At 34.8% G+C, this 13,035-nt stretch overlaps 2 protein-coding genes across 6 annotated transcripts in view; one reads left to right on the forward strand and one right to left on the reverse strand.

The window, feature by feature from the left end:
* Positions 1-722: 722 nt before the first annotated feature.
* Positions 723-13,035, forward strand: part of LOC133516313 (transmembrane protein 135-like) — a 30,994-nt gene continuing 18,681 nt past the window's right edge. The window contains exon 1 of one of the 5 annotated variants that reach the window (XM_061849188.1): positions 723-1,121. The gene's annotated coding sequence lies outside the window, so the exon portion shown is untranslated. Of the gene's footprint in view, positions 1,122-1,155; positions 1,271-6,401; positions 6,971-7,347; positions 7,420-13,035 lie in introns of those variants that run through there. The other 4 variants (XM_061849190.1, XM_061849186.1, XM_061849185.1 and 1 more) reach the window with 4 other exon arrangements.
* LOC133516660 (uncharacterized) lies at positions 8,599-9,871 on the reverse strand. The gene is made up of 2 exons (XM_061849679.1): positions 9,765-9,871; positions 8,599-9,535 (listed from the first exon to the last, which is right to left on the reverse strand). The coding sequence occupies exons 1-2, from the start codon at positions 9,869-9,871 to the stop codon at positions 8,599-8,601; spliced, it is 1,044 nt and encodes a 347-aa protein (XP_061705663.1).

Genomic DNA, 13,035 nt, shown 5'->3' on the forward strand with positions numbered 1-13,035 from the left:
TGATACAAACAAACACTGATGGCATGACATAATAGAAGGATTCACTCCACTGTTTTCTGATTGTATGGGTGCAAAAAACTGAAACTTTGCACCAAATTGAATATAACAAAGTGAGTGTGTGTCATTATAAACATCATATTTTTATTGAAATTTTACATTAATGATGATATATTCACACTTTGTCACTACAAATGCCATTCCGCGGCCGTAGCACGGTCGCATTTTTAGCGCCTGCCACCATACCTGTCTCGTTCTAACAAGTTAGTAAGCACGAAAGTAACGGGCAAAGTGACATGCTTGGCTCGACTCTAGTTAGCAGTAGTTTGAATGTTCTTAGATGAAATTTTTAATATTTATTTTATTTAAGCATTAAAACACATTTCAGAACTTGGTTCACAATTTAACCGCATATACATGTGTTTAATATTTTTGAACTTTCTTTAAAATCTCGCTAAAAATACATTCATACAAAAAAAAATCGGTTAAATACCATGATAAATAATTATCCTTGAAAAACCAACATGAGACTAGGTCGCGCAAACGAGTCAGCCGATTTGCCGATAGATTGTGTTGTTCATCAGATTATATACAATAATATTTTGGTACAAAATCAGTATATAATATTTTGGTACAAAATCATCATGTTTATAGTTTCATGAAAAAAATTAAAGTACATACAGAACCCTCGGTGCGCGATTTAAATGAACATACAATTATTTTATTTTTGCTTAGCCGCCATTGTTCGGTCAGATGTTCATTTTGTTTTGGTATTTTTCATAATTTAAGCTGTCGTTTAAATACGATATATTATAATAGTTATTTATTTTAGGTATTTGTACTCTCAAAAACAGTCATTTAAAAAAGTTGTAAATACAAATTTGTATGTCATGGAACTTACTCGTGCTTGTTTATAAATAGGTAAGCTACGGTTGCTAAGCACTGTCGGTATTGATTAACGATTCAAATGACACTGCCTTTTGTTTCTCACTGGCGTAGTCATCGCGTATCCGGCAAAAGTGTCAGTTAAGTTAAATATAAAAATATACAATGTTTGAAAAATATTACCCAGACTGAACATTTGCTTGATAAATATAAAATCCGGGAAAAAAGACGTACCCTGTGTAAGCGTATCCTTTGATCCTCATTTATTTGCAATTATGGTCATTTAAAACTGCGTGAATGAACTTTTAGTTTTCATTATGGTTTATTTTGTGTCAATACTTATTTTGAAAAAGAAAATCATGGAGAATCCCGCAAGATCATTTTGTAGGTAAATAAACCATTTTTTATTTGTTTGTTTGTTTATTTATCTATTTATTCATTCGTTCGTTCGTTCTTTAATTCAGTAATTCATTTATTTATGTTACGGATATCCAACAGCTATCAATACAAAGTAGCGCCAATGAATAAGAGATGGAAAGCCATTAAAGCCAATTACATGATTACACATATAGCTATAACCAGAAATGACAAATTTTGAAAAACACCTACAGTCAAAAATACAATTAAAAAAAATACTTGGCAAGACAAAACACCCAACAGTAACGAACAAGGATTATTAAACATGCTCATTCAAAACATTTTAGCGTCAAATAATGTTTAATCAAAGGGATCATACAATTAAATACATCAATATCAAATTCTTTGGCAGGTTGTTTAAAGCTCGGCTCGCACGCGACAAGAAACTGTTTTTGGACTTGGTGTTATTGACAGTATTTCGACGATGAAAATTTAACGAAAATAGAAGTATTGTACCTTTTACAACGAGTAGGAGTATTAAAAGAGAAGTTATATAGAAAGTAATTCATCTACCAAACCGGAGAGGGACATAGGGGAGAGTCGCCTATATCGTACTAGTTATTACTTAAAGGTCAATATTTTGTTAATGAAAAGCAGTTACAAATGTGTTTGGATATGTATGTAAAAAAATAGCATCTTGGCTACATTATGTATGAATATTAGCATTCTGGGATTAACTTAGCCAATTTGTTTTTCGACTGTCGCAAGGCGATAGTGTGCGTGTTCATACATTTGTGAGCACGTTGACCGCCTCGATAACAACGACAACATCAACGAAAATCATATTTATTCTCTTTTTCATTTGTTTTTATCCGTTTGCCATTTCTGGTTAGATCATTGAGGGACCGAGGGAACCACCACTGAAGCGTTTGGTGCCTCACGCACAAATATAGTAGTAGGTAGTTTAATGGAAAATATAGACGTGGTACGATTTAACCGGCGGTACAATATACACGACTCTCTCGTAATTCAATCCTGAAGCCAATTAAAATTTAGATATTAAAGTCGTAATTATATAAAAATAATATCATTTTGTTATTATTCGCCCGTGTGTCTCGCTTGCGCCAATACATGAACGCATAAGTGCTAAATTTGATGAATTGTTGTCTCAGTTTGATGAAACGAATTTTGGCATTTATTAATAATAAAAAAATAATTGATTTTATTCAGGCAAGCACATATATAAAACAAAGTCATACAAAAAAAAACATTTAAAAGTCAAGTATAAAAAACACAAAAGTGTAAAAACCTACATCGTTTACGTGAATATGCCGCCAATGTAAAAACGTTATACATCATTTCGTAAAAGCAATTCGCTTTGATTTCCGAATTAAATTAAGCGAATTTATACAACGTTCTGTGAACCAACCGAATTAAAACGGATACCCTTTGTCTGTTTTAACCACATACGGTTCAAATCGAAATGTATTTTAGCTATTATTATATTTGCATAGGATACAAAGCCCTGTGACATGAAACTATCTAAACATGATTGCGTGATACTCAGAATAAACAGAAGTGATATTAAAATCTGAGCCCCTGAGTGTAAAATAAATTTATTCGATTTCGTTAAGTCTCATTTTGTATGGGATTTAGAAACAGCGCGCCAAGCGGAACGTTTTGAAAACTCAAAATCCCATACAAAATGAGACTTCACGCAAACGCGTAGTCACGTTACGCCATCGAATAAATTTAAACTAGGGATACCGATGTAAAAACTATACAAATAAAATTTAGTGGGGTTACCTTTCCGTCAAGCAATATTACCTGTTTGCGGCTATCTCTATCTGCCATAGGTAGACAGTCCCAAATCAATCCCTAATTTAAGCAATCCGCTCCTTTCAATCCTTTAAATGCCCAGCAGGCGTACTTCTGAACCTACATAATATTTTGCTATATGTTGCCACAAGTCTCATCTTTGTATTAGATGACATAAATTCACCACTTTTTCGTACCTTTAAAGTACCCGGCAGACGTACTTTCGGCAATTTGGGAGCTGGCAGATGAGTGTTTTCTGCACGTACATATAAATTGCTATATGTTGCCACAAGTCTCGTCTTTGTATCAGATGACGTAGATTCCACTTTTTTCGTACCTTTTAAGTGCCCGGCAGACATAGGTACTTTCGGCCATTTTGGAGCTGGCAGACGAGTCTTTTCGTAATTCGTGTATGTATGGGTTCCCTTACATTCCACAAATCTTCTCTTTCCGCAGAGAACCTATAAGTTTTTATATCTTTCCCAAAGCGGTACATTTTTCCTTTAATTAGTAGGTACTAGTATAAAAAATAGTTTTTTTTCACAGTAACTTGAAATAAATCATTTATTTAATCATAATTATGATCTGTCGGACCCTCAACTTATCGGCCCCCAGGTCCAAGAATGTTAAGTCTAGGTACTTAACTAACCTAACCTAACCTAACCATGCATTTAATAAATGCGAATTGTGCCTACTATTTGTAATCATCGAGCAAAGTACATTTGTAATCAGATTTCACGGCAAATGGAAACAATATTATAATAATTAACCTGTAATCAGTCCGCTAAAGCATTAATTAGTCCTTATCGAATTCAGATAAACAATAATTATCCAAATACCAGGTATCGAATTGATTTATCTTAAGTTCAACCAATGTACATAGTACTATTCTGGTCGTTGTGTAGTTATCTTGTTTTGTTTTGTATCGGTAAGTAAATTTAAACATTAATTTTCATAGAAATTTAAATACTTTGTACAAACACACAGTTTTTTTTTTCCTACTAATAGGTACATACTCAAAAGTGTTTAGCGTCACACTCGTGATTTTACCAACAAATGATAAGCGTGGCAGACTAACGAACACAGGGTCGTGTCGACCAGTGTTGGCTGAACGTTAATTGCAATTGACCATTAACCATCACAAATGGAACCGTAAACCGCAACGGATGGTTACAGTTTACGGTTCAATTTGTAATGGTTATTGGTCAATTGCATCAACGTTTCGGCCAACACTGGCGTCGACGTCAACATTACCATTCAAAAACATCAAAAGAACTACATATATTAACTATATACATACCTATCTATTGGTTTCAGCAATTGTCTTTGGGATTATGTCGTCGCACAACGAAAGTATCACAATGGAAAAAAAATATTGATCCGTACTTTGTGTTATAAATAAGCGAAAGCCAAAAATAATTCTTTTTAAATCTAAAACGTCACTTTAGACACTGACATATCCGATCCATATGGTATCTAGACCTAATATTATAGAATATTGTATAATATGGCTAAGGTAAATTAAATTGCTAATATCGTCAGAAAGAAACAAAATTATTTGTTTAAAAACCGTAACGTTAACACCCTCAATTTTAATGAACAGAAAATTAACTATTAAAATCACGCGTTATTACTTTGCGGAAATCCATATTAATATCGAGTTTTGTACTTTTGGTCTTCTCGTGGTGGTTTGTTATATTTATTTACGTACCTATTTATTTTTGGAGTTCTTATCTCAAGTGTGAGAATATTATTTGCAGGTAAAAATATGCAAGTAAATAACGGGTAAACACTGATTGAATAGCACGTTTTGACTTGCGGATTAGCAAAGTAATATTTTTTTTAGCAAAATAATAGTCAATATTGGTTGGTCAAATGACAGCGACATGACAGTCGTAGACACATTATGTCTAGATTGGCCAAGAATTGGGTTATACTTTCTGGGTACTTTTTCTGTGACGTAAGACACAAAATGGTCTGCAAAAGTAGGTTACTTAGGAGTTAGGACTATTAGCAGGCATTGTGCGGCCTAAGTACTCACAGTACAATAATTAACACGCGTTTAAACGTGATTGTTATTACGTGAATGCAAGGACTTATCTTAAGCAACGAAACCATAATGTAAAGTATTAGTTCTGTATTCGAAACGTACAATACTTGCACCGCTTATTAGGATCGCGGCAAATAAAGTACCTCTATTACCACGGCAGCCATACAATAAGGGATTTCATGTGGGGTACGAGTTTTTGTTTCAAGTTTTTCTATTTTGCTCGAGGCAAGAGAAACAGAATGAGCATTCCCTACAAGTGTTTTTCTTGTCCCGCCTAACTTTATTTAAAATTGTCTTTTACTTAGGATCTAATTGTCGTTATACTCTTCACAGAGTGTAGTGGTCAACTGCTGGTAAGTATCATTATCACGACTGGTTTAACAACAACTTTGCTCCCTTAAAAAACATTTTTTCATTTTTTTTCCATTCAATGAGCACTAACAGTTTAACCTTACGTACTAATTGGTATTATAATATTACTTAATTTCTAACATGCATTAATCGCTAATCACAATAAATCGACATACTAATTTCAATAAGTTATGTAAATAAGATATTATTATTGAACCGAAATAAATGTCATATATTTCATTTATTAGATAAAAATACACTATTGCTTTGAGCGTATTTAAAACAATTGAAACGAATTAATTAAGTCAATTGTAGAGTTTAAATACTTAATAATCAATGTCAGTTCGCACAAATTAAATTTAAATTAATCCGTTATTAAGAATGTAGCAAAAACGCCAAATTGAATTAAACAATAATAATTGTAAATTGTGTTATTTAAGATTTGCAATATTATACCATATATTATTATTAAAGCCTTTATTATACGAACTTTTGACATTATATTTAACTGTTCGTAAGGTATTTTGACCTAGGCCTAAGCATATATACTAAACTTACTAAAAGATGGTGCCATTAACATTGTGTAAGGTTATGATTTTTAAATGTATGCTACCTAAAATATAATTGTTTTAAACTAAGAACATCCGTTTATATATTTTGTATAATTACACAAATATTATATTGTTGTTGTTGCTATTGATCGATAACGATAGCATCACTGGACTTTAACTCATAGATAACTAAATACCTAAAAGCTACTTTACATGCATTGCATAATGGGCAAATGATTTTGTTCACCAATTCATTTATTTATTTCTTGTCACTCGAAACAAATAAATTAAGCTATTGCATTTTTTTAAATTATTTCATATTTCAGTACAACAAATATTAGGGCACAAATAAGTTTTAAGTTAAGGTTTACTAATAGTAAAATCCATAGAGGAAACTTTGAGGCAATTATCCCAACATTTGTTAATTTGTTCATGAAACTTTACAAGCTTCAATTAGTTCATCCCTTTCTTACAAATACATAAGTCAAAATGATAGATTAAGACAAAAGATTAATAGCTAATTGAGGCTTGGAGCGTTTTTATGAATAACGCCATAAATAGATAAGTATACTACATTGTCACCACACATCTATTCCTTATCGAATTTTCCTTCCCTCTTTTTCAAACATTAACCGCAGTTTTCCTGCAATCATAAGCGAGATAACGCTACTACACTAATTGTAGTGACGATGTCGTAGCTAGTAATAATACGGTACGACTCACGCGCGTATTCAATGCGTGTATTGCGCTCTGCAACGATGCGCGCGGTGTTGTCGAAAATATAAAAAAATCTTGCAATATTTAACTGATTTTTTGTGAAGTTATGTTTGCATTTATTAAATAAACCGTGAGGAGATATGGTCTACGATTGTATTCTCAGATATATTATTGTTTTAAGTTTAGTGAAAACTGTTCTGCGTCCATTGATTAACAAAGGCCTCTCATCTAAAAAATTTTTGTGGTACGTATATAATATACAAATATTTTATTTCAAGTTAATTAATTTTATGAGTTAGCTTGTATCATATTGATCTATTTAATAGTATATAAATATTTACTATTTAATATCAGTTCGATAATATTTTCCGATAATTTGCTTTCAATTTTATTCTCAAACATTACTGAACTATGGAAATATAAGCATATATTATACTACTATGTGACCGGTTTTGTACAACTCCTACGCGTACCGACTTGAAGTTTATTGGTAATCATATAAAATGTGTTTGCATTAATTACTGTCAATATGCATAATGAATGAATATTGAATAAATATTTTAAAAATCAAAGACAATGCCCATTGTCTTTCGTACGTCAGTCAAAATAGCATAGCACTTTTAACTTAACGCAGTCGTACTGAAAAATATGATATCAGTCAACAAATAGCTACGTCTTATAGCTGTAGTACAGGTACCTATCTTTGTAGTTATTTTTAATAACAAAACTTCCGTGAGACACAGACATATTAAATATGTTAAACGTGTGTGACCCACGTTTTTTTATGACAAAACGCTCGACATGTTTCACTCCATACCGAGGAGTGTTAGTGTTGTGTGTGTGGAGTTATTTTTAAGACAAATTTTCGCGTAAGTAATTACTTAAATTTAATTAAATTTGTTATACATTTGTGATGAATTGAAGGCGTAATCATAAATCACAAGACATGATGGAGTACTAAAACGAAAACTTTAATTTACAAAGATATGAACATACTAGAACGTTGCGTCACTCGTCTTATTTCCCATACTGATACCTCCTTAGTTCCATATAGTAACTTACAATAATATTGTGCTGTTACTTAACTTCGTGATTCGTTATATCTTTCCTCCTCCTTCTTCTTCTTCTTCTCAGCATATATGCGTCCACTGCTGAACATATGCAGCGGTTCTATGCCAGGTCGGCCCTGCAGGCTTTCTGATATCGTCCAACCATCTGGCTCGTGGTTTTCCGTCACCTCGGCTTCCCAGTCGAGGTCTCCAGAACAGTACTCGCTGGGCCCATCGGTCATCATCCCTGCGGCATATATGGCCGGCCCATTCCCACTTCAGCTGCGTAATTCTTTTGGCGATGTTGGTAACTGTTGTGCGTTGGCGAATACGTTGCGCGCTCCATAGCTCTCTGTGCCACTTTTAACTGGCGGACCCTTGCGACAGTCAACGTCCATGTCTCGCATGCGTAGGTCATTACTGGGACACATTGGTTGTAAACCCTGGTTTTCAGGGACTGTGGGATTTTGGACTTGAAAACATCACCCAGCTTGCCAAATGCGCCCCATCCCAATTGAATGCGCCTACTAATTTCAGCAGCCAAGGGATTACCGTCTAGCGTTATTTTCTGACCCAAATATACATAATCGCTTACTTTCTTCATCGTATTGCCTTCCAATGAAATGGTTGCCTTCTCAATAATGCTCATCCACTTTGTTTTCTCCATTTTAGACCAACTTGCATCGATGCCTGGCTTAGATCCTTGAGCATTTGTTCAAGATCTTCAGGTGTATCTGCGAGTAGAATGATGTCGTCAGCAAAGCGTAGGTGGTTTAAGTACTTTCCATCTATTTTGATACCTATGCCGTCCCAGTTGCAGTGTTTAAATACGTCTTCTAGTGCATTTGTGAAAAGGAGATATTACGTCACCTTGACGCACTCTTCTTCCGAGTGGTCTTGATGTTTTGGAGCCTTGAATTTGCACTGTCGTTGACGCTGAGCGGTAAAGGTTTTTCAACAGCTGGATGTATCTGTAGTCTATTCGGCAACGCTTTAAGGAGTCAAAAATTGCCCAATGTTCCACCGTATTGAACGCCTTCTCATAATCCACGAGGGCAAGGTATAGTGGTAGGTTGTACTCAAGTGATTTTTGTATCACTTGCCTCACTGTGAGAATATAATCGACTGTACTAAAACCGCTCCTGAAGCCCGCTTGCTCTTTAGGCTGGTATTCGTCCAATCTTTGTGATATTCTCGATGTGACGTTAAGTTGCTTCAAAGCCTGCTTAACTTCATAGGTACTGATATCTGGAATGTCTCCGGTGTAATGTTTTGTCAGAGTTGTACGTGAACACTCTGCACTGTCCGTCAAGTACTGTATATTTTGTGATTCATATAGTTTGTCATAGAATTTGGCTAACACATTTAACAGCCCTGAAGTGTCCGTTACTATATGGCCATTTTCGTCTTCCAGTTTGTTAAGCTGGCTAGTGCCACTACTCGTAGCCCTCTGAAACACCTTTGGGCCCCGATGTTTTTCTATTAAGCGGTGAATTATTTGCGTGTTTTTTCTCCTGATATCCCGTCTAACTGCCTTGGATATTTGTCTGTTTAGGCTCCGGTGTTCCAGTGAGTTGTACTGCTCCGAAGTCAAATGTTCGCACTGTTTGAGAAGCAAAAGCGTATCAGGGGATAGTTTGTCGTTGTCTTTTGTCGTCCGCTCAAATATCTCCTTGGCACTGCTAGTGACGTTTGTAATACATGTGCAGTACTTGTAGTCTAGACTCTTTTCGAAGTAGTCTGCATCAGAACGTGAACTCCTATGAGGATTTGTAGGTTAGCCAATGGTTTTGATACCAGTTTTCTCCTTTCTAGCTTGGTGTTGATGCATATCCTACTACGCACGAGGCGGTGGTCACTCATCTTCAGTTTTTTGAGGACGGTCACGTCTGTAACTACGCGTTTCTTATCTGCACATATAAGGTCAATTTCATTATTTGCTTCCCCGTCTGGACTTGGTTTGTTTGTACTTTCCATGAAGGTAATTGCCATAGACTTTTCACGTTGGCCAGACGTCTAGGGGAGCTGGCATTTTGGAGGCTTTTTAATTCCTCAAGGTTGCCATTGCCTAGAGATAGGTTAATTGACCGCCGCATGTTGCTCGGCGTTGGTGTATTTATGTCAGTTCTACACCTCTCTGCCTACCTTCCTCCTTTCTCAAACCGGGCTTAGGACCGTCTACGGCTATTATCTTTCCTCCACTCTACGCAAACCCAAACCATGAAATGAATTTAAATTAATAATTAAACGAAAAATTTGCAGATTTCCTGAATATAGTAAGGCTACTTTCACACGACGACTATTCGATTCGATTCGACAATTTAGCTACCGATATATTAAGAAATGGTACTTTAATTTAAAATAATTAAATTTAAATAAAAATTAAGAAATTCATATATTTTTTTTATTTTCAATTACCAAATAAAAAAATCAAAATTCTGTCTAATAATTTTCATCATTTGCATTTAACTGACAAGATGTTTTGTAACAAGGTGTTTTGACACTTTCTGTCATGTCAACAATTGTTTGTCTACAATGTCATTATCAACGTGTCATTTTATTTATCAACGTGAAGTAGCCAGCTAATTATTAGTTAATTGAAGTTCTAATATTTGCTCAATGAAGTCTCATTTAATAAAATTATCTCATTAACAGGGTCTTTTACGTTACAAATTTGTTTTTCAATTTTCTTAAAAAAAAAAACATTATAAAGACTATAATGATTCATACTTAAAAACACTCCAGAAGTTGAGTGCTATCAGCTGTAAAAATATTGGTAGCTAATTTGTTAGCACAACTGCCCGCGGGCGTCTCGTATACGAGAAACCACTGTCCGTGTGAACGAAATCATCGCATTGTATTCGATAAAACCGTTTCGAGAATCTCGCATCCGCGGTGGCAAGACCCTACGGTATAGAAACCGTGTGAAAGATTTTTACATTGACATACAAATTTTGTTTGACATTCGATAAAATCTCATATGCGGTACCCCTATACGAGAAAAATTGCGGCGTATGTACGTAGCCTAAGTGTGCTCGTATTTAAGAGAACATAACATAATTAAATAGTTATTTATTTTACAAGGGGGCAAAGTTGTTGTTTCACCATATACCATATACCAAAAATGAGCCACAAACGTAGCGAGTGGTGCAAGAAGTAAAATCTTGAGCGTTTCGAGGGTTTCAAGGCACGAGGGTTAAACAGATTTTACCACCGAGTAAAATACAAAAGTTTTTATCACACCAATGAAAATCAAACAAAATGAACGTTATTAAATACTGTCATTCAAATTCATATTATCATCATTTCAAAGTAATTTCTACCAGCCAATAAGGAAACAACTTAAAAATTGCATCAAATCACTTTTTCAATCGAAGTCAAGAGTGGCTTTTGTAAACGTATAAACAAAAATTATATTTTACAGTACATATGGTGCTACTTTACCGCACTAGTGCGAAAATTAGCATATTACGTTACTGTGTCGAACATTTAAAGGGCCATATGTACTGTAAAACGTACGATACATGTGAGAATAGGTAATTCGCAACTCGTGTCGATTTAAAACACTCCCTTCGGTCGTGTTTTAATTTATCGCCACTCGTTTTGAATTTCCTATTTTTCGCACTTGTATCGTAATGTACTATTGTTTTGAATATAATATGAGAGCGCTGGTGGCCTAGCGGTAAGAGCGTAAATAAGAAATAAATAAATAAATAAATAATAAATAAATATATAGGACGTTATTACACAAATTGACTAAGTCCCACAGTAAGCTCAATAAGGCTTGAATGTGTTGAGGGTACTTAGACAACGATATATATAATATATAAATATTTATAAATACTTAAATACATAGAAAACACCCATGACTCAGGAACAAATATCCATGCTCATCACACGAATAAATGCCCTTACCAGGATTTGAACCCGGGACCATCAGCTTCGTAGGCAGGGTCACTACCCACTAGGCCAAACCGGTCGTCAAAACGTCCCGGCGTACAACTTGCAAACCGGAGGTCGCGGGTTCCTACCCCGGCTTGGGCTCGTACCAATGAGTTTTTCGGAACTTATGTACGAAATATCATTTATTATTTACCAATCGCTTTTCGGTGAAGGAAAACATCGTGAGGAAACCGGATTAATCCTAACAAGGCCTAGTTTACCCTCTGGGTTGGAAGGTCAGATGGCATTGGCAGTCGCTTTCGTAAAAACTAGTGCCTACGCCAAATCTTGGGATTCATTGTCAAGCGGACCCCAGGCTCCCATGAGCCGTGGCAAATGCCGGGACAACGTGAGGAAGAAGAAGAAGATATTTTGTTTTGAATATTTTATAGGTACCTCCCAACTCATTTTCTATTGGGAGCCCTTCGATTGTTTGCACTAAAATGTGTATGTAGAAATTACAAACGTTTAATGGAAGTCAAACAAACGTGGTTTGCGCCTAAATTAAATTGTTTAATCTATTTAGCCGCTTGGAAGATCTCGTTACCCGCTACTTCTGATGGTTAATTAATCGCCAGATTAAAACAAACTGAGGCTGTTATCACAACTAAGGTGGCCTATTAAATCTTGTTTAAATATGTTTACTTTTACAATGTGTTCCTACATACAGGAACATGCATATATTCAGATTCGTAATAAAACTGTATGTAGATTCAAGGTGGAAACAGTGGCTCAGCTCGAACAGTCGCTCAGTCGCCCAAATATGACCTCTCTCGTGTTGAAATTAAGTTGAGTGAACCACTGAGGTCAAACAAAGCACAGATAAAAATAAATATAATTTAATACTTAATACCTATGGTTACACATTAACCCCTTATTCATGAGCATTGTTCGTGTACATGAATATAATTTAGAAATATAAGTGTAAAATATAAATATAATTGTAGGTATACACACAACTTTTTACTTACTTGTTCTGTTTCCAACTTAAAACTTTGTGATGGTTTTGCAGCGAGTTTTGATTAAGAGGGATCTTAGATAACGGTACTTTTTCTATGAAATTCAATTTCGGGAGAAAACGTTTTCCAGTAACTAAATCTTAACAAATCACTTTGATTTTGATGTCGATCGCTTCAGCATAATAGTAAAGATAGTTTATTATTCAAGTAGGCATATTACAATGCGCTTATGAACGTCAAATAAAGCTACACCGGCTCTAACCCTACACCTCTGACCCGAGAAGATTTATTAAATTAAATAACTAATAATTTTATAATTAGATTTATTTAAATCGTCATGGTATAAAAAAAAGAAATAA

The sequence above is a fragment of the Cydia pomonella genome, chromosome 3 (assembly GCF_033807575.1).
Source record: "Cydia pomonella isolate Wapato2018A chromosome 3, ilCydPomo1, whole genome shotgun sequence".
NCBI classification, from domain to species: Eukaryota; Metazoa; Arthropoda; class Insecta; order Lepidoptera; family Tortricidae; genus Cydia; species Cydia pomonella.

Bases quoted from the DNA above. Each gene is read 5' to 3' on its own strand.
- LOC133516660 (XM_061849679.1), bottom strand. From the start codon at position 9,871: ATGCGGCGGTCAATTAACCTATCTCTAGGCAATGGCAACCTTGAGGAA. The intron at 9,536-9,764 runs GCAATTACCTTC...AAATCCTCATAG, and splicing joins GCCAACGTGAAAAGTCTATG to GAGTTCACGTTCTGATGCAG.